The sequence below is a fragment of the Mobula hypostoma genome, chromosome 17 (genome assembly GCF_963921235.1).
Source record: "Mobula hypostoma chromosome 17, sMobHyp1.1, whole genome shotgun sequence".
In the NCBI taxonomy this organism is placed as follows: domain Eukaryota; kingdom Metazoa; phylum Chordata; class Chondrichthyes; order Myliobatiformes; family Myliobatidae; genus Mobula; species Mobula hypostoma.
The window spans coordinates 62,413,102-62,433,575 of NC_086113.1; the positions used below are offsets into that span (position 1 = coordinate 62,413,102).

Sequence of the window (20,474 nt, forward strand, 5' to 3'; positions counted from 1 at the left end):
ATTTTCCTTTTATAAAGGGTGAAAAAGGTGGATCTCTAGTAATAATGTTTTCAATTTTGCAGATGATCCAAACTCCTTGCATAGCTCACAGGGAATTTCTGCTAATGGTAACAGTCTAGAGGCTTCATTTTCATCCTGTAAATTAAGTGAACCAGCGGAAAATGACCTTGACAGCAGTGCCTGGGACAATGAAAGAGACGATGACACACAAGTAAGGAGAAAACTAGAGGAGGAAATGAATTACCACCTGACTGGTAGCCGCCTGGATGCTTCAATGTCCTCAAATAGATTTGAAGAGATAAGGAAGGAAAGAAACAAAAGAGTTTCTAATGAACCTGTTTTTGGAAGTTCCTACCCGTCTGTAATTCTGTCTCATCGTGCCACAGGTGTGGCTGAGCTTGAACCATCTGAGGATCTGTATTGCTCTCAGGATTCAAACACTTATCAGATTCGACAGAATGTGAAAAACTCCCTTGCAACTGTAATGAACCCAGTCAAGAAGGAAACAAACTTCCATGCCTCGAGCAAAATAAACTCCACAGGATTCTCTGTTGACTACAGAGCACCAGCCCAGAGAACGTCCGGTCCTGTTCCTGTTACTGAAACTGGTTCACCAGCTGGGCAGCAAAAAATGTGGAATGAGTATCTGCTGGAAGGTAACATGTATCATCGATTTAAAGTCATTTGTGATGTCAGACCTATTTTTATATTCTACATTTATGTCTCCAATTGTTTAACACCGCATTAATGTTATCTGCAAAGATACACGATTATACGTGATTAACTGTTCTTCGAGGGCCCTGCACAGTATATTCGGATCAGTGATATGTATTTGCAGAATTCTTCTCTTCACAAATTGTGCCTGCTGTGTAGTATATTCAACGGGACTGAGGAAGGGTCTTGGCCCAAAATGTTGACTGTTGTGCTTCCCTCAATGGATGCTGTCTGCTCTCCTGTGTTCCTCTAGCATTTTGTGGTGAAGAGTTTCATTGATAAGTTATTTGAAGCTCCTTTATTGAAGAGTGCCTTGAATGGTAAAGTTACTGTTCCACTCTGTGCTCTGCCACACTGAAAGTGGCAACAGAGATGGTCAAGGCAGCAAAGAAAGTGTTTGGCATTCTGCCCTTCATCAGTCAGGGCACTGAGATTCGGAGTTAAGATGTTATGCTGCTGTTGTACAAAACACTGCTGAGACTGCACTTAAGAGTATTGTGTATAATTTTGGTTGCCTTTTTGAAGGAAAGACATAATTAAACTGCAAAGGATGCAGGGGAGGTGTGCCAGGATGCTGGCAGGACTTGGGCCTGACCTGTAGGCAGAGGTTGGACAGGCTAAGACGTTATTCCTCGGAACACAGGATGTTGAGGGTTGACCTTTTAGAGGTGTATATAATTATGGGAGTATAGATGGGGTGAAGGCACAGAATTTATTTTCACAGGGAAGAAGAATTAAAAATTAGAAGATTAATGTAAGAGGTAAAAGATTTCGGTGGGAATTAAGGGCAGCTTCTTCAGGCAGTGGATAGTGTATATATGGAATGAGCTGCCAGAGGAAGTAGTTGGGACAGGTACAATAACAATTTTAAAAAGAGAGGTTAAAAGATAAGTACATGGATAGGAGGAGTTTAGAGAGAAATGGGCCAAATGCAGGCAAATGGGACAAGTTTGATGCACACTGTAGTTGCCGTGGAGCAGTTTCCACGATGTATCGTTCTGTGATTCTTAGAAAGCTGGATCGTGTCCTTGGGAATTTCAGTGTATGGGCAGCGTTGTAGAAAGCACAACAAAGTACAGCCGTGGGATAGGTTCTGTGGAGTGAAGGCAAGCCCTCTTCTTCCCTGAAGACAGCTAACTGTCTCTCCAGATTTCTTACAATAGTGGTACGAGATGGTCTTATAGGTCTGTAGGACAGCTGTTTGTGCAAGATCTGGTAGTTCTGTCAGCCAGAAGCCATCCTTTTATTTGGAGCTTGGGAGGAATCCCTTGATTGCTGATGTGTGTAGAGAAAGTGCGCAGAGGTTCACCAGGATGTTGTCTGGATTAGAGCAATTCAGGGGAACAGATTTGTTAGGCTGTGTTTCCTGAGTAAAGGAGTCACCTCACAGAAGTATGTAGGATCATGAGAGGCATAGATGGGGTATAGACAAAACTTGAGGGCATAGATTTAAGGTGAGATAAAGGAGTTTTAAAGAGATCTGGGAAATAAGTTTTCTACTCAGGGAGTGGTTGATAGAATCAGATAGAATCACTATGTTTAAGAGGCACTTAGACATGCACCCAAAGGGCAAGGCATTGAAGGACACAGTTCCAATTGGGGCAAATGAGATAATGTACATAGGCAAAGGGTTAGCTTGAATGTGGCGGGCCAAAGGGCCTGTTTCTGAGCTTAATGACTTACTTTACGAATAAGTATTTCATCCTATTTTCTCCCCATCTCACCATAAATTTAGACTGTCCTTCTGTCTTTTCTAGCATTACTTTTTCACAAATGTTTCCTTCAGTTCCTCATTCTCACTCAACCCTTTGTTCTCTAACCCATCTGTTTTATTTTGCTATGGTAACTAATTGGTGCCAGCTGGACAGACAGGGCTTTTGGTTTCAATAGATCAAACCCCACTAGAATCAGCATCAGCTTTATTATCACTGACATTGTTGTGAAATGTGTTGTTTTGTGACAGCTGTATAGTGCAAGTGCAAGACAACATAGAATATAAAACATAGAAAACCTACAGCATAATACAGGCCCTTCGGCCCACAAAGCTGTGCCGAACATGTCCTTACCTTAGAAATTACCTAGGGTTACCCATAGCCCTCTATTTTTCTGAGCTACATGTACCTGTCCAGGAGTCTCTTTAAAGACCCTATTATATCCGCCTCCACCACTGTCGCCGGCAGCCTATTCCACTCACTCGCCACTCTCTGTGTGAAAACACCTTACCCCTGACATCTCCTCTGTACCTACTTCCAAGCGCCTTAAAACTATGCCCTCTCGTGCTAGCCATTCCAGCCCTGGGAAAAAGCCTCTGACTATCCACACGATCAATGTCTCTCATCATCTTATACACCTCTATGAGGTCACCTCTCATCCGGGACCAGGGTCCTATATAGTTACAACATTACCTCTTGGCTCCGAAACTCAGTCTCACGATTGATGAAGGCCAATGCACCGTATGCTTTCTTAACCACAGAGTCAACCTGTGCAGCCACTTTGAGTGCTCTATGGACTCAGACCCCAAGATCCCTCTGATCCTTCACACTGCCAAGAGTCTTACCATTAATACTATACTCTGTCATCCTATTTGACCTACCAAAATGAACTACCTCACACTTATTAGGGTTGAACTCCATCTGCCACTTCTCAGCCCAGTTTTGCATCCTAACAGTATCCCGCTATAACCTCTGACAGCCCTGCACACTATCCACAACAACCCCAACCTTTTTGTCAAGTTACAAAAAAGAAAAGTGCGAATGAGGAATAGTGAGGTAGTGTTCCTGGGTTCATGGACCATTCAGAAAACTGATGGAAGAGGGGAAGAAGCTGTTCCTGAAACGTTGGGTGTGGGTCTTCAGGCTCCTGTAGGTCTTCCCTGATGGCAGCAATGAGAAGAGGGAATGCCCCGGGTGGAGAGGGTTCTAAGTGATGGGTGCTGCCTGCAGCACTGTCTTTTGAAGATACTGTCAGGGTTGTACTCATGATGAAGCTGGCTGAGTCTATAACCCTCTGCAGCCTCTTTCAATCCTGTGCATTAGAGCCTCCATTATGCAACAATCAGTCAGAATGCTCTTCATGGTATATTTGTAAAAATTTGCTAGAGTCTCTGGTGACATAGTAAATCTCAAACTCTGAATGAAATGTATCCGTGGGAGTGCCTTCGTGCTTGCATCAGTATGTTGGGCCCAGGATAGATCCTCTGAGATGTTGATACCTGGGAACTTGAAACTTCTCATCCTATCCACAACTAACCCTCAATGGGGACTGGTGTTGGTTCTCCTGACTTCCGTTCCTGAAGTCCACAGTCAGTTCCTTGGTCTCGTTGATGTTGAGTGCAAGGTTTTTGTCGTGAAGCCCCTCAGCCAGTCAATCTGTCTCACTCCTGTACACCACCTCACTGCCGCTGAGATTCTGCCAACAACAGTGGTGCCATTGGTGAATATATAACTGGCACTTAAGCTGTTAACAGTATAGAGAGAGCACAGCAGTGGGATAAGCATGTATGTTTGAGGTGCACCTGTGTTGATTATCAGTGAGGAGGAGATATTATTATACATCCATACTGACTATGGTTTCCTGGAGAGGAAGTAAAGGATCCTGTTGCAGAGGGAGGTACAGAGTTAGGGATCTGCAAGAATAGTGTGCTGATGGCTGTGGGCCTGTGCCTCACAGGATGCCCAGCTATGACCTTACAACAGAGTTTTGCTCATGTTATCCAAGTAAGCTGCACACTTTCACACTCAATAATAATCAGAACTTTGGTCCTGTGATGCCACTAAATAGTGTGCCAGGAAAGCCCAGTGCAAAAATTAAAGTGTTCAAAGCACCACTTAGTGATTCTAGATGACCACAGCTCTGGATCTGAGTTGGAATATCTGATAAGGATGCGCATAATCCAGTTAGATGCTCAAATTTAAAATGAAATTCTCACTTAGTTGGTACATGGACCTAACTATTGTTTCAATAATTATTTGCCCTAAATATCCTATAAACATGTCTGTTTTCCCAGGCTGGAGAAATACTAAAAATATGGAGCCATAGAGTTAGACAGCATGGAAATGGGCCCCTTAATCAAACAGATCCAGACTAACCAAGCTGCCTACCTGAGCCAGTCCCGTTTGCTTGTGTCTGACACATATCCTTTCCTATCCATGTACCTGTCCAAATTCCTTTTAGAAATTGTACCTACCTCTAACACTTTCTCTGGTAGCTCGTTCCACATACCCACCGCAAGTGGAAAAACTTACCTTTTGGTAACTTACCTTAAGTCTTTCCCTTCTCACCTTAAATCTATGCCCTCTAATTTTAGCCTTGGCTATCCTGGGTGACCATTCACTTTACCCCTACTCCTCATGATTTTATATCCTTCTATCACTCTAGGGATAAAAGCCCCAGCATATCCATAACTCAAGCCCTCCAGTCCTGGTAGTGTCCTTGTGAATCTTTTTTGCACACTTTCCAGTTAAGTGTCATCTTTCCTATACCTGGGTGATCAGAACAGCGCATTATACTCTAAGATTGCTCTCACCAATGTCTTGAACATCTTAGCATGACATCCCAGCTCTTGCACTCAGTACACCTGACCGATGAAGGCAAATGCCAATACCCTCTTCACCACCCTGTCTACCTTGTGTTGCCCACTTTCAGGGCACTATGTACTTGTACCCGAGGTTGCTCCCCAGGGCCATGTCACTTTGTTAGTACTGCCCTGGTTTAATTGTCCCCAAATACATTGCTTTGTACTTGACCAGGTTATATTCCATCTGCCATTCTGTATTCATTCAACCTTATTTACAACTTGTCCAAATGTGTTTTTTTTATATAATCGTATCCACTTCTACCACTTCCTCTGGTAGCTCATTCTGTTTACCCACTGAACCTCTGTGTGAAATTCTTTCCCAGTTAATCTGTTGTAATTTTAGATAACTTCCACTATCCATTATGCCACTGATTTTGGTATCACCAGCACACTTGCCAACCACATTAACAACATTATCATCCAAATAGTTAATATGAGGCATAAGTTGTAGGTAACTATTAAGGAGAATCAGAGCTGGCTTGTTAAGGCATTTGTTGGATGGTTGGAAGATTGGGTCTTCTGTCATATGACTTGAATATCTTGTTTGGTACTTTGGTACCATCTCATTTGTACTCCAGGTTTGCTAGAAGTTATTGGAAAGTTCCCATAGGTGACCATCTTCCACACCCTGAACTCTTGTGAAGTTATTCTGTGCCCTGTAGAGTATTAAATACAGACCAAAAGTTGTGCATCTTGAGTGAATTCCATGTGGATCAAGATTTGTGTGTCATCCTTCCGAGAGGTATCAAAAATTCACAGTATGCTACTGTAATCTGTCTGACCTTCTATCTGTAACATTAACTACCTATTAAATGCCACCACTACATTGCCCAACAGCAAGCCTCATGTAGTACCTCCTTGCTGGCAACACATGGAAACTGAACTCCTTTTGGACTACAGAGAATGGGGAGGGAATCTGGCCCCTGTACACATAGCACGCAAGCCCACCAGTGTGTGGACACGCGCTGGTGCTCGTGAACCAGATCCCCAGATATAGGTAACTAGCTCCAAAACCTTGTGGGCAGCCTTAGGAGAGACGAAGGCTATGGGAGTAAACCCAGATGGCAGGTCTAGAGTGGAGCCCCTAAGGTGGTGGCTGGACGTCATTCAACATCTTTCCGGCAGCTCCTGCAGCCAGGCGGGTGCCAAACGTATTGCCTCATTAGCTTTTATTTGGTGAGGCTGAGAGGGGGAGTTTGACTGCTGGGGCATCTCAGGATCTCCATAGCTTCCACCCAGGCTTGTGATGATGATCGTCATCACCCATTGTCCTTTGAGACAGATGATTGCCAACCAACCACCTATGCCATGGCCTCATCTTTTAGTGCTAAAACCCTTATTTATTCTTTGGATACACCAAGCCTTGATTCCCATGCCCTATCTTCCATATATTTATGCTCTGCCACTTCCAAGCTTACCCCATTCTGTCAATATATCACTCGGTACATACCGATTTACAGTAATTACTGAATCTTAAATTACTCCTGTTTTCAGATTACACCATTGAGTGTCCTCCTTGCTGTGTATTTGTACTCTTCCAATTCTGTCCCAAGAGGCATTACTGTAGTTTTCACTATTCCTGTGATCTGGAATTTAATCTTTTTCCACCTTAAGATCTGTCTTTGACTAAGGCTTTGGACACCTGTCTTGTTATCTCTTTGTATGGCCCAATTTCAAATATTTTTTGCTGATTCTACTTTGAAGTAAACTAAACATTTTGTCGTGTTAAAGGGACTGTGTAAATGAAGTTGATGCGGCAGCTGTTGCAAAGTGGAGGCTTAGTGAATGTGTCCATTGTGTTCCATCAGTTCTAGATAATTTTGGACAATTTAGACTGTGTCTGTTGCACTCCTGGTTAACCATGTCCTCTAGGCAAAATGACCATATTGTTTAGTCATTAAGTGTCTATTGGTGTCAGAGCTTTTTGTCAAGTTTAATTGTTTTCCACTGGCAGAAAATTTAAATCTACCCTTGCAAAATATTGTTTCTGGGTTGGTAAAAATGGTTAATTTGCAAAATATCATTTAAAATCAATCAGAATCTTCTTTTTTGTCTTTCCCCATCCCCTTCTCCAGTCTCAAGAAATCAAACTGAATCCGGTTCATATACTGGGAATATTCCTTGGAATCCAAACAGCCAATTTGAACACAGGGATGACAGCAACCTTAAATATTTAAGCCAGGGTAAGAGTTTGTTTCACATGGAGTGATTGGTGTTGAAGAGTCTTATGCTTATAGGAGAAATGATTTGCCACTGTATTTTGCTGGCACCAAATTAGAAAGTCCTCTGAAATTGATTCAGAGCAGGTTTCTGGAATATCTTTGGTATGCTGGTATAGAGTGGTACAGGCAAACCACCCCAGGCAAGTTGTACACATTCTCAACTATGACCATGTAATGCAGAATCAATTCCAAACATATACATTTGAAAGAGGGTGGAAATGGGACAGACAATTGGATGTCCTTGTGTACTTCCCAGCTGACTGAAATTAAGTTTTACTGGGATATATATGCATTAGTATGATAATAATGCTAATCGAGTACTGCATTGTTGTGCCACAGACTTTTGGCAAACCAGTAAAGAGTTATAAAATAGTGCAGCACAGAAACAGGCCCCTCTGTCCAACTCATCCATACCAACCAAGGTGTCTTAGTGAGTAGTCCTATTTGCCTGCATTTGGCCCACATCCCTCTATACTTAGAGTCATAGAAAAGTACAGCACAGAAACAGGCCCTTCAGCCCATTTAGTCCATGATGAAACATTTAAACTGCCTCCTGCTATTGACCTGCACTGGGACCGTGGACCTTCATATTCCTACTATCCATGTACCTATCCAAACTTTGCTTAAACGTTGAAATCGTGATTACGTGCGCCACTTCTGCTAACAGCTGGGTCCACACTCTCATGACCCTCTGAGTGAATAAGTTTCCCCACATGTTCCTGTTAAACTTTTCACCTTTTACCCTTAACCCATGAGCTCTGGTTGTAGTCCCACCCAACCTCAGTGGAAAAAGCCTGCTTGCAATTACCCTGGCTATACCCATCATAACTTCGTATACCTCTATCAAATCTCTTCTCAATCTTCTACGTTCCAAGGACATAACCTGTTCAATCTTTCTTTATAACTCAGGTCTTCCAGATCTGACAAAATCTTCGTAAATTTTCTCTGTATTCCTTCAACCTTATTTACAACTTGTCCAAATGTGTTTTTTTTATATAATCGTATCCACTTGTACCACTTCCTCTGGTAGCTCATTCTGTTTACCCACTGAACCTCTGTGTGAAATACTTGTCTTTCTGGTCCCCCTCAAACCTTGCCCATTTCACTTTAAACTTATGGCCTCTAGTTTTAGACTCTTCCATCTTACAGCCTTCATAATGACTTAATCTCTATAAGGTCATCTTTCAGCGTCCTTTGCTCTAGTTTGACTGACTAGGCTCATCCCCACAGGGATCTTGTTCATGGTGGTATGGATGAAAGAGAGGGGATTTCAGATGAGTAAATATGTATATCTTTTTGAATGCAGGCTTAGTTTATTTTCCACAAAGTTTAACTTTATTAAAATAAAATTGGTAAAAAGGAGACAACTAAGAAATTTGAATAGTTAGAGCCTTATATTCTTTCTTAATGTAGCTACCCATATTATTCAGAATTAAATTGAGACAATTTTAAATGAAAGTTTAATTTTGTAAAATTAGCAAATGTTATTTTAAAAATTCATTATTCTTTTGTTGGTGTTAAAGGTGATGTATAAGAGCAGGTGTATTGATGTGTATTGGAAATGGCACTGAACTTTCCAGAATTCTCTATATCTGCATCGCCATGACACTAACTCAAAATGGCTGGTTTAGTCTAATGTATTTGTATAAACATTAGTTTCTGATTAAGCCCCATAATTATAAGAGTGTTTAATGTTCTTATCCCTTAATAGTATACTATTTTTCTTTGGCAAAGAAAAACTGCTGGAGAAACTTCGTGGGTCAGGCAGCATCTGTGGAGGAAAGGGGATGTTTGTGCCCCTCTCCCACAGCGCCATGGTAGCATCATATGGCGGCACAATACACTTTACAGTCCAGGCAACCTAGGTTCTATTCCTGCTGCTGCCTGTACGTTCTCCCCGTGACTGTGTAGGTTTCCTCATGGTGCTCCAGTTTCCTCCCACTGTCCAAAGCTGTACAGTTTGTAGGTTAATTGGTCATTGTAAACTGTCCCACGATTAGGATAGGATTAAATCGGGGGGTTGCTGGGCGGCCCAGCTCGAAAGGCCCATTCCGAACTATATTGCAATAAAATGAAATAAAACCTGGATCCACATGCCCCCTTTTTTCCCCTTTCTCTCCTGGCTCTACTTATCACCCACCAACCACTGTCTCTCAACTGCATGTCTCCCCCTCTCCCTCCCTCTCTCCCACCTGGCTCCATCTGTCCATTCTCTCCCCTCTCACCTGCTTCAACCCTCCTTCTCATCTTTTTGATACTAGCTATCTCCATCTTCACTCAGCCTGAAATGTCAATCATCCTTCTTCCTCCACACATGCTGCCTTACCCCGAGGTTCTCCAGCAGTTTCTCTTTACTGCAGATTTCAGTATCTCCAGTTTATTTTGTGTATTTATTTTTCTTTAGAGGGCTCATCAAGTATCTACCTATCTAAGGCCAAAGCAGTTCAGATCGGTGACAATAACACTATGTATATTGAAACCCCGATGTTTAACAGAAAAAAACAGCAAAAATTCAAACCTTCCATGGAGACGGCAAATGCTCAGCATCTGGGAAGTTTCAGTAAGTTTTCAGCATGGAATTCATCAAAACGAAAGCCTGCTTATTGGTAATAATAGTTGTTATGGGTCACCTGGATGAAATGGAAGTGGAGAACTCTGGAGGAGGGAAGGGTTAGATGGATCTTGGAGTAGGTTAAAAGGTTGGCACAACAGCGTGGGCCGAAGTGCCTGTACTGTGCTTTACTGTTTGTTCTAGTTCTATTAGGCTTTCTCTTGAACACTCACAATGCGCTGGAGGAACTCAGCAGGTCAGTCAGCATCAGTTGAAAAGATTGGTGGACGTTTCGGGCCGAAACCCTTTGTCAGGACTGAAGGAAGAACTTTGGGGAGGGTTTGAAGAATGCTGGTAGTTGAAAAAAACAGTAATTTGAAAGACAAACGGGTGAGGGAGGGAAAGCAGGGAGGTGATTGGCAGGAGAACAATGCGCAGTAGTAGGAGGGGGCGGAACTATGAGGGAGGTGATGTGAAATAGGGATAGAGGAAGGGAGGGGGAGGGAATTACCGCAAGCTGGAGAATTCTATGTTCATACTAAGGGGCTGGAGACTACCTAGACGGTATATGAGGTGTTGCTCCTCCAACCCGAGTTCAGCCTCATCATGGCAATAGAGGAGGCCATGTATGGACATATCTGAATGGGAATGGGAAGCAGAGTTGAAGTGGGTGGCTACCGGGAGATCCTGTCTGTTGTGGCGGACGGAGTGGAGGTGCTCGACGAAGCGGTCCCCCAATCTGCGTCGGGTTTCACCGATGTAGAGGAGGCCGCACCGGGTGCAATAGATGACCCCAACAGATTCGCAAGTGAAGTGTTGCCTCACCTGGAAGGACTGTTTGGGGCCCTGAATGGCGGCAAGAGAGGAGGTGTAGGGACAGGTGTAGCACTTACACTTACAGGGATAAGTGCCGGGTGGGAGATCCGTGCGGATAAGTAAGTCACGAAGGGATCGATCCCTGCGGAAAGCGGAGAGGGGTGGAGAAGGAAAGATGTGCTTAGTGGTGGGGTCCTGTTGAAGGTGGTGGAAGTTGCGGAGGATAATGTGCTGGATCCGGAGGCTGGTGGGGTGGTAGGTGAGGACAAGGAGAACTCTGTCTCTGTTGTGGTGGCGGGAGGATGGGGTGAGGGCCGAAGTGCGGGAAATGGAGGAGATGTGGGTGAGGGCATCATTGATGATGGCAGAAGGGAAACCATGATCCTTAAAGAAAGAGGACATTTGAGATGTCCTGGAACAGAAAGCCTCATCCTGGGAGCAGATGCGGCAGAGACGGAGGAACTGGGAATAGGGAATGGCATTTTTGCATGTGGCGGGGTGGGAAGAGGTATAGTCGAGGTAGTTATGAGAGTCAGTGGGCTTGTAGAAGTTGTCAGTGGACAGTCTGTCTCCAGAGATGGAGACCGAGACAATGAGAAAGAGGAGACAGACAGGATCTCCTGGTAGCCACCCACTTCAACTCTGCTTCCCATTCCCATTCAGATATGTCCTTACATGGCCTCCTCTACTGCCATGATGAGGCTAAACTCAGGTTGGAGGAGCAACACCTCATATATTGTCTAGGTAGTCTCCAGCCCCTTGGTATGAACAGAGAATTCTCCAACTTCCGGTAATTCCCTCCCCCTCCCTTCCTCTATCCCTATTTCACATCACCTCCCTCATAGTTCCACCTCCTTCTACTACTGTGTATTGTTCTCCTGCCAATCACCTCCCTGCTTCCCCTCCTCCACCCCTTTGTCTTTCAAATTACTGTTTTTTTCAACTACCAGCATTCTTCAAACCCTCCCCAAAGTTGTTCCTTCAGTCCTGATGAAGGGTTTTGGCCCGAAACGTCGACTAATCTTTTCAACTGATGCTAACTGACCTGCTGAGTTCCTCCAGCGCATTGTGAGTGTTCCTTTGACAACAGCATCTGCAGATTATTTTGTGTTTAGGCTTTCTCTTGGACTTGCTTTCACTGGGGTGTCTGACAAGGCCAATTTATGATCTGGAGTCTCTATCACAGGTTGGTTGTGGGAGTAAGAGGTACTTGATGGGCTGAATGTTGGTCTTATGTGAGGAGATGAACCCCTCCTGATTGCTAGACTTGCATGTGCTCCCACAAAGGAACCTGGGGTTCTCTGTATCTTCTGGATATCCAGCCTCTATTTTGAGCAGCAAGAGAACAGGCTTCCTGCAAGTTAATGAAAATATCGCATTTTTTCAAACTGGCTTTGAGAAAATTCCTGAATCACTTCTTCTGTTTTCGTGTTAATTTTCTACCATGATTGAGCGCAGAGTGGAATGTAAAGGATGTGTTTGAATCCAGCTGCAGGTATAGCTAAAGGTGTTTGGCTTCTTTGATTTATTTTTCCCGCCAGTGGGTTTTGAAGTTGGCTGCTGGTACCTCTGTTGTGCTCTGAGAAGCTTGCTAGGAACTTGCTAGGTACCTTGGAAGTATTCAGAGGAAATCACAAGCAGCAAATTGGGAAAATTCCCCATGGGAATTACTGTTGACTTTTCTATTTTTTTAAATACTCATTTAAAATCTATTCTCTAAGTACAAACCATGATCGTCACAAGTTGATAAATAGACAACTGATTAGCAGACTGGTGTATGCTCACCTTGAATGCCAAAGTAATCTTAACTCAGATGGCAGTAACGTTATCAGTCAACACACTTCCAAATTAATTTATTATGAAAATATCCAGCATAAATGCAGACATTGTGAAGAACTGTATTTTCGAGAAGATTAATATGAGTTTACTGAGGCAAGCGAAGGATCTGTTAAAGGGGGAGAAAATCAAAGACTAAGAATCTGTATAACAATGTGGCAATGTTGCACAGTCTAACCACTGACTGTGTGAATGTAATGCATCAGACGCCTGAGCATAACCAGAAACCAAGTAAACTGCCCAAGCTTGAACGATAAGCTTGTTCACAGACCTTACTTCTGGCTATGTAATTTCAAGTTACTGTGTACCTGGGTATATTTTATATTTGCCACTACGTTATGTGAGTTGCTTTCAATCCACCTCACAAGCATTAAGGAAATATTATACAATTGTGCATCAAGTGAGGGTTCTTAAAGTCCATTCATATAATGAATATTTAAACAATCCAGTCATGCTTGTATAATAATAATCTACAATAGAATTGTGCAGGATGAAAACAAACTCTTCGGCCCAATTAATCCATGTCATCTATGTTGCCCAGCAAACTAGTCTCATCAGTCCGTGTTTGGCCCATAGCCATTTAAATCTCTCCTATCCATGTACTTATCTAGATGTATTCTAACATTGCTAACGTGCTTGCCTCAGCCACTATTTCTGGCAGCTCTGTCCAAATACATGCCACGCTTTGTGTGAAGAAGCTGCCCCAATATCCATCTTTGTGGTTGAGCCCCCACTAGGGGAAAGGTAATTCTGGATTGGATGTTGTGTAATGAACCAGATTTGATTAGGGAGCTTAATGTAAAGGAACCTTTGGGAGGCAGTGATCATAACATGAAAGAATTCACCCTGTAGTTTGAGAGGGAGAAGATGAAGTCAGATGTCTCAGTATTACAGTGGAGTAAAGGGAATTACAGAGGCATGACTGAGGAGCTGCCAGAGTTGATTGAAAGGGGACACCAGCAGAGATGATGGCAGAATGGCTGGAGTTTCTGGGGGCAATTTGGAAGATAGATACATCCCAAAGACGAAGTAGTATTCTAAAGAAAGGATGAGGCAAACGTGGATGACAAGGATAGTCAAACATAGCATAAAAGCAAAAGAGAGGGCATATAACAAAGCAAAAAACAGTGTAAAGTTAGAAATTTGGGAGGCTTTTAAAAACCAGCAGAAAGCAACAAAAAAAAACTGCAAGGAAAGAAAAGATGGAATATGAAAGTAAGCTAACCAAAAATAATCAAAGAGGATACCAAAGGTTTTTTTACGTATATAAAGTGTAAAAGAGAGGCAAGAGTGGATATCGGACTGCTGGAAAATGATGCTGGAGAGGTAGTAATGGAGGACAAAGAAATGGCAGGAGAACTTAGTACTTTGTGTCAGTCTTCACTGGAAGACACCAGCAATATACCAGAAATTCAAGAGTGCCAGAGGGCAGAAGTGAATGTACTTACTATTACTAAGAAGGTCTTGGAAAGCTGAAAGGTCTGAAGGTAGATATGTCAACCTGGACCTCAACTTGCAGGTTGAGTCGGTAGTAAGGAAGGCAAATGCAATGTTAGCATTTATTTCAAGAGGATTAGAATATAAGAGCAAGGATGTGATGCTGAGGCATTGTAAGGCATTGGTCAGACTGCACTTGGAGCATTTTTGAGCCTCTTATCCAAAAAAAGATATGCTGACATTGGAGAAGGTTCAGAAGAGGTTCACAAGAATGCTCACGGTAATGAAAGGGTTAATGCTTGAGGAGTGTACTCGCTTGAGTTTAGAAGAATAAGGCGGGGATCTCATTGAAACCTATTGAGTATTAAAGAACCTAGAGTGGATGTGGACAGGATGTTTCCTATTGTGGGTGAGTCTAAGACCAGAGGGCACAGCCTCAGAATAGAGGGATGTCCATTTTGAATGGAGATGGGAATGACATTCTTTAGCCAGCGGGTGGTAAATCTGTGGAATTTATTGCCACGGATGGCTGTGGAGATCATCATTTTATATTTAAGGCAGAGGTTGATTGGTTCTTGGATAATGCGTCAAAAGTTACGGAGAGAAGGCAGGAGATTGAGTTTGAGAGGGATAATAAATCAGCCATGATGGAACGATGGAGGAGACTCAATGGGCCAAGTGACATAATTCTGCTACTATGTGTTATGGTCTTGTGTTCCTCAATCTTAAACCTAATACCCTCTTGTTTTTAGCTCCTCCACCATGGGAAGAAGACTATGTGCTTGCAACCTTGTCTGTGTCCCTCATGATCTTATATACTTCTATCAGGTCACTCTTCCAATCTCCTATGCTGCAGGGAATAAATCAGCCTCTGCTTGTAACTCAGGCCTCAAAAGTCCATGCGACATGCCGGTAAATCTTCTCTGCACTCTTTTGAGTTTAATAACATTTTTCCCATAACAAGGTGACCAAAACTGAACAGCATACTCCCACGTGCAGCCTCGCCAACAACCCATATAACTGCTGCATCCTATACTCTGTGCCCAGTCTGATGAAGGCCAGCTAGCATGCCAAACGCCTTTTTACACTATCTAACTGTGACATTGTTTTCAGTAAACTGTGCAAACTAGCTCAGTCTGTTCCATAATACTCCCCAGGGCCCTTCCATTCACTGTAGAAGTCCTACCCTCATCTGATCTCCCATGTTGCAGTACCTCACATTTATCTGCATTGAATGCCGTTTCCTGATCCACGTTAAAATTATCGTGTTCAAATAACATACTTACAGCATAAATATTTTGTAGTTTGTTTTTATTTAATTATTTTTTGAGATACTGTACAGTGTGGAACAGGCCAACAACCAACAACCCCCAATTTAACCCTTGCCTAATCACAGGACAATTTACAATGACCAATTAACCTGCCAGTCAGTACATCTTTGGACTGTGGGAAGTTGTGAATCTGCTGCACTTGGAAGAAAACCATACAGTCACTGGGAGAACGTACAAACTCCTTATAGGCAGTCTTGAGATGCAACATGAAAGATTTTCATTACTTTTTAAAAGATGCTTACAGAATATGGACCATTTTATCATTAACCTTCTGTACCTTGAACGGTCGTGAAGATGGTAATGTTGGGCAGAAAGTTCCAGAACTCTGACTAAGCAGCAATGAAAGAATACCAATGACACTTGTAGTTCATAATAGTGGATACTGTCCCTTTGACCACGATGTCAAGTTCAGTTTTTAGATAGTGGTGATCACTTGGATGTTGTTAGTGGGGAATACAGCAATGCTCCAGGGTCTCTGTCATGGTCAGTGACTGGCACATGAGTCATGCAGTTTTACAACATGGGGCGAGCACCTTCTGCCCACCAAATCAGTGCTGACCGTCAGATACCACTTTACTCTAATCCTATTCTTTCTTCTCCAAATTCCAGTCAACCTCTTCCCCCATCTCCACCACACTAATTCTGCCACTCACCTACATATTAGAAGTAATTCACAACCCACACATAAAAAGAAACCAGCGGAGAAAACTCACAAGGTCAGAGGGGAAATGTGCAAACTGCACAGAGACAGCAGTGACAGTCAAGAGTAAACTCTGGCTGCTGGGTTTCTACCTGCCCTTCAGCAGGAGATATGTTAGATTTTCTTCACGTACTTAGCACCATTGAAGAATGTGGCACTGACTTCTTTTCTCCCCCCATATTCAGCCGATAAACCAGTTAAAGAAGCTCACCTGGACCTCTTGCGAGGAGAACTTGGGAAAGATTGGAAACACTGTGCTCGTAAGCTTGGGTTCAGAGAATCAGAAATTGATGAAATTGACCATGATTATGAAAGAGATGGACTAAAAGAAAAAGTTTATAAAATGCTACACAAGTGGCAAATGAAAGAAGGATCAAAGGGCGCCACTGTCTGGAAGCTAGTTCAAGCCCTGCATGGTTGCAACAGGTCAGACCTCACTCTCAGTCTTCAAAACTGTTTCTGAGTTTTATCCTGTTTTAAGGTAAGGTTCTACGCAGAATCCTGTACATGAGCAGGTGCATCATCTCAAGAACTGAGACTCCCTTGCTGCTCCTGTATGTAAACCTTCTTAATGATTTGGAACAAAGAAATAGACACTTGCATGCTTGCAAACCATTGGTACAAAATGAAGAAATGGTGTGCAGGTGGATTTTATGTAGCAGTCTGAGACATGACCTACAAATCTTGTGAAACATTCCAGTAGAACCTGACATGCAAGACTGTATATCCACGTATTTTTGTTCTTCTAAACAAAATGAAATAATCTTGTACAACCTGACGAAGTCTAGGGGCTGCTTTGTCGATTAGGCTTGTGGAGCTGTTGAGAATGGTGAAACTCCAGCTTCAGTGAACATGATAAGTTTTACACCATCACACATGATGTAGAAGTTAGCGGGGGCTTGTGTAAGCACAACCTTCAGTGAATTGAACCCAATTAAGCTAGATTGAAATTGGGCACACCCTCAATCTGACTGTACTTCACAGGACTGGATTTTGAGGGGCCTGCTTCACTTGCATCAAATCTCAGCTAAGATTAGGGTGGGTTACGTCCTTGGATTGGGATCAAGGGTAACACTCAGCTACTCTTCATTTCAGAGAGAGCATTTTATTTTTTTTTCCCCAAGGAAACATGTCTGTCTGTAAACTATGAAGACTGCCTCCCAGTTTTCAGTGATTAATTTTATAAAGAGGTCCTTCATATGCATTTCCACACTCCTGCCACATTCTTCAGACACTTATAGATATCTAAATAATGTATCAAGCAGTGGGGTCAATGCCTATTCAGAAAAATAGGCACAAAGCCAAGTAATTTCTATCCAATTCTAATTCCATCACTTATCTGACCACCACTATTTCAATATTCTATTCTGACATAATGAAAATCCCGCCTATTGCTGTAGCCTTGTCGCCTGACATGTTGCTTTGGCTTTCCGCAGTGAGTTCATAGGTGAGTTCATAGCACACTGACTCACGTTTTTTCAGAAATGCTGTTTAATTTGCAAAGCAGTTAAACATTCATTTGACACAATCAGCTAAAAAGCATGTAGGCTCTGGGCCTTTACTCACTGGAATTCATTGAAAGCTATCAAATGGTGAAAGACCTTGATAGAGTGGATGTCAAGAGGATGTTTCCAATAGTGGAGAGTCTAAAACCAGAGGACACAGCCTCAAAATAGAGGGATGTCCATTTAGGACAGAGATGAGAAGCGATTTCTTTAGCCAGAGAGTGGTGAATCTGTGTGATTCTTTGCCACAGGCAGCTGTGGATTCGGTATATCTAAGGCAGAGGTTGATAGATTTTTGATCAGCCAGGGCATGAAGAGATATGGGGAGAAAGCAGGAGATTGGGGCTGAGAGGGAAATAGATCAGCCATGATGAAATGGCAGACCAGACTCGATGGGCCAAATGGCCTAATTCTGCTCGTATATCTTATGATCTCATGGACAGGACAGTGCATGGGGACTATACAGTGAATGCTTTCAGAGTACAAGCACCCACCCAGTGAAATTGTACGATAATTTACCTGTGTAAATGTTAACTTTAATCTGTATCAAATAATATTGAATACAAGGCAACTCAGATCATATGAAATTCAACTGCACAGTACTTCTGTTATCAGTATCTGCACAGGTAAATAGGTTCATTATGAGATGTTTTACTCCAATCCTGTATGAATGCAAATTTTGTTCAGTGTATATCAGGCAGACAAATAATAGAAGTGAATTACAACACAAGTAAAATATCTGTTTAAGGGGAAGAGAATCGTCCAAAGAATAGGATGCTTTGAGTTTTGTTGTGCCTTATGAAAAACAGGAATGGATGGTCAGCTATGAATTCATCTTCAAATTGCAAGCTCCGAAACATCACGGTGACCTGTGAGCTGGCTGCTCCTTCAGTTCCTGCTTCGTTTACTTCCACAAAGCAATTGTGAACTATTTTGGATAAAGACAGGCCTCCTGCTGCAGTCATACCCGAGAAATCTGCACTTTCACTGTCAAAAGCTGCTGATAGTCCCATCCTTTTAAGTGTTGATTCCAGATCGTATTTTGCTTCCAACTTAAATTTGGGAAGATATATTGACATTTTGGATGGTTCCAGGTTTTCTGGGCTGGTCCACTCCAGCAGTTTATCACTTGTCAGCTTTTTCTCAAGCTAAAATAGAAAGAAGTCATATCATAAAGGATATCTCAATTTTTTCCAGAAACAAGCATGATCCATGAAATGGAACTTGACAGCACGCCATTTGTTTTACTGATCCTGAAGCATTATGTGACAGAATTTTCAGTCTAAACTTTTCAGTTAATGCACAGCAACCGCTGAAAGATTACACATTGCTGTACTGGTTCAGTCTTGGACAGTTTAAAGTAGGGATCATATCTGCTTTCTTTATACAAAAACTTATTTCCTATAACTCTTGATAAACGGGATGTAAAAGCAATGTGAATATCGAGTACATTTGCTTTTTTTTTAGCCATTTTAACGTCGCTTTGATAACACAACTACTAACTTACCTCTTCAAGTCCACCAATTTCCTCAGGTAGCAGGATTAACATACTCAGCTCATTCTGAACATAAGGGAGCTCTAGGATATCAGCTGCAAGCTCCTCAATAAATGATGTCTTGAATGTTCCTTTTTGGTACATCATTTTCACGGGCTTAGATTCAGCCTGACCAAAAATATTTGTTAATAAATTACATAGAAACAGAGAAAACATAGAAAATAAGTGCAGGAGTAGACCATTCGGCCCTTCGAGCCCGCACCGCCATTTATTATGATCATGGCTGATCATCCAACTCAGAACCCTGCCCCAGCCTTCCCTCCATACCCCCTGATCCCCGTAGCCACAAGGGCCATATCTAACTCCCCCTTAAATATAGCCAATGAACTGGCCTCAACTGTTTCCTGTGGCAGAGAATTCCACAGATTCACCGCTCTCTGTGTGAAGAAGTTTTTCCTAATCTCGGTCCTAAAAGGCTTCCCCTCTATCCTCAAACTGTGACCCCTCGTTCTGGACTTCCCCAACATCGGGAACAATCTTCCTGCATCTAGCCCGTCCAATCCCTTTAGGATCTTATACGTTTCAATCAGATCCCCTCTCAATCTTCTAAATTCCAACGAGTACAAGCCCAGTTCATCCAGTCTTTCTTCATATGAAAGTCCTGCCATCCCAGGAATCAATCTGGTGAACCTTCTTTGTACTCCCTCTATGGCAAAGATGTCTTTCCTCAGATTAGGGGACCAAAACTGCACACAATACTCCAGGTGTGGTCTCACCAAGGCCTTGTACAACTGCAGTAGTACCTCCCTGCTCCTGTACTCGAATCCTCTCACTATAAATGCCAGCATACCATTTGCCTTTTTCACCGCCTGCTGTACCTGCATGCCCACTTTCAATGACTGGTGTATAATGACACCCAGGTCTCGTTGCACCTCCCCTTTTCCTAATCGGCCACCATTCAGATAATAATCTGTTTTCCTATTTTTGCCACCAAAGTGGATAACTTCACATTTATCCACATTAAATTGCATCTGCCATGAATTTGCCCACTCACCCAACCTATCCAAGTCACCCTGCATCCTCTTAGCATCCTCCTCACTGCTAACACTGCCACCCAGCTTCGTGTCATCCGCAAACTTGGAGATGCTGCATTTAATTCCCTCATCCAAGTCATTAATATATATTGTAAACAACTGGGGTCCCAGCACTGAGCCTTGCGGTACCCCACTAGTCACCGCCTGCCATTCTGAAAAGGTCCCGTTTATTCCCACTCTTTGCTTCCTGTCTGCTA

At 42.7% G+C, this 20,474-nt stretch overlaps 2 protein-coding genes across 10 annotated transcripts in view; one reads left to right on the forward strand and one right to left on the reverse strand.

Moving 5' to 3' along the window:
- The window catches only part of ripk1l (receptor (TNFRSF)-interacting serine-threonine kinase 1, like), a 109,460-nt gene extending 92,812 nt beyond the window's left edge, over positions 1-16,648 (forward strand). For all 6 annotated transcript variants that reach the window (XM_063070004.1, XM_063070008.1, XM_063070006.1 and 3 more), the window contains 4 exons: positions 63-656; positions 7,366-7,473; positions 9,917-10,072; positions 16,369-16,648. In XM_063070004.1, the coding sequence (XP_062926074.1) occupies positions 63-656; positions 7,366-7,473; positions 9,917-10,072; positions 16,369-16,646 (1,136 nt within the window). In that variant the 3' untranslated portion in view covers positions 16,647-16,648. The remainder of the gene's footprint in view (positions 1-62; positions 657-7,365; positions 7,474-9,916; positions 10,073-16,368) is intronic.
- A 44-nt stretch (positions 16,649-16,692) lies between these two features.
- Positions 16,693-20,474, reverse strand: part of LOC134358078 (leukocyte elastase inhibitor-like) — a 53,600-nt gene continuing 49,818 nt past the window's right edge. For 2 of the 4 annotated variants that reach the window (XM_063070011.1, XM_063070012.1), the window contains 2 exons: positions 19,196-19,351; positions 16,693-18,836 (listed from right to left, as the gene is read on the reverse strand). In XM_063070011.1, the coding sequence (XP_062926081.1) occupies positions 18,432-18,836; positions 19,196-19,351 (561 nt within the window). In that variant the 3' untranslated portion in view covers positions 16,693-18,431. The remainder of the gene's footprint in view (positions 18,837-19,195; positions 19,352-20,474) is intronic. The other 2 variants (XM_063070009.1, XM_063070010.1) reach the window with 1 other exon arrangement.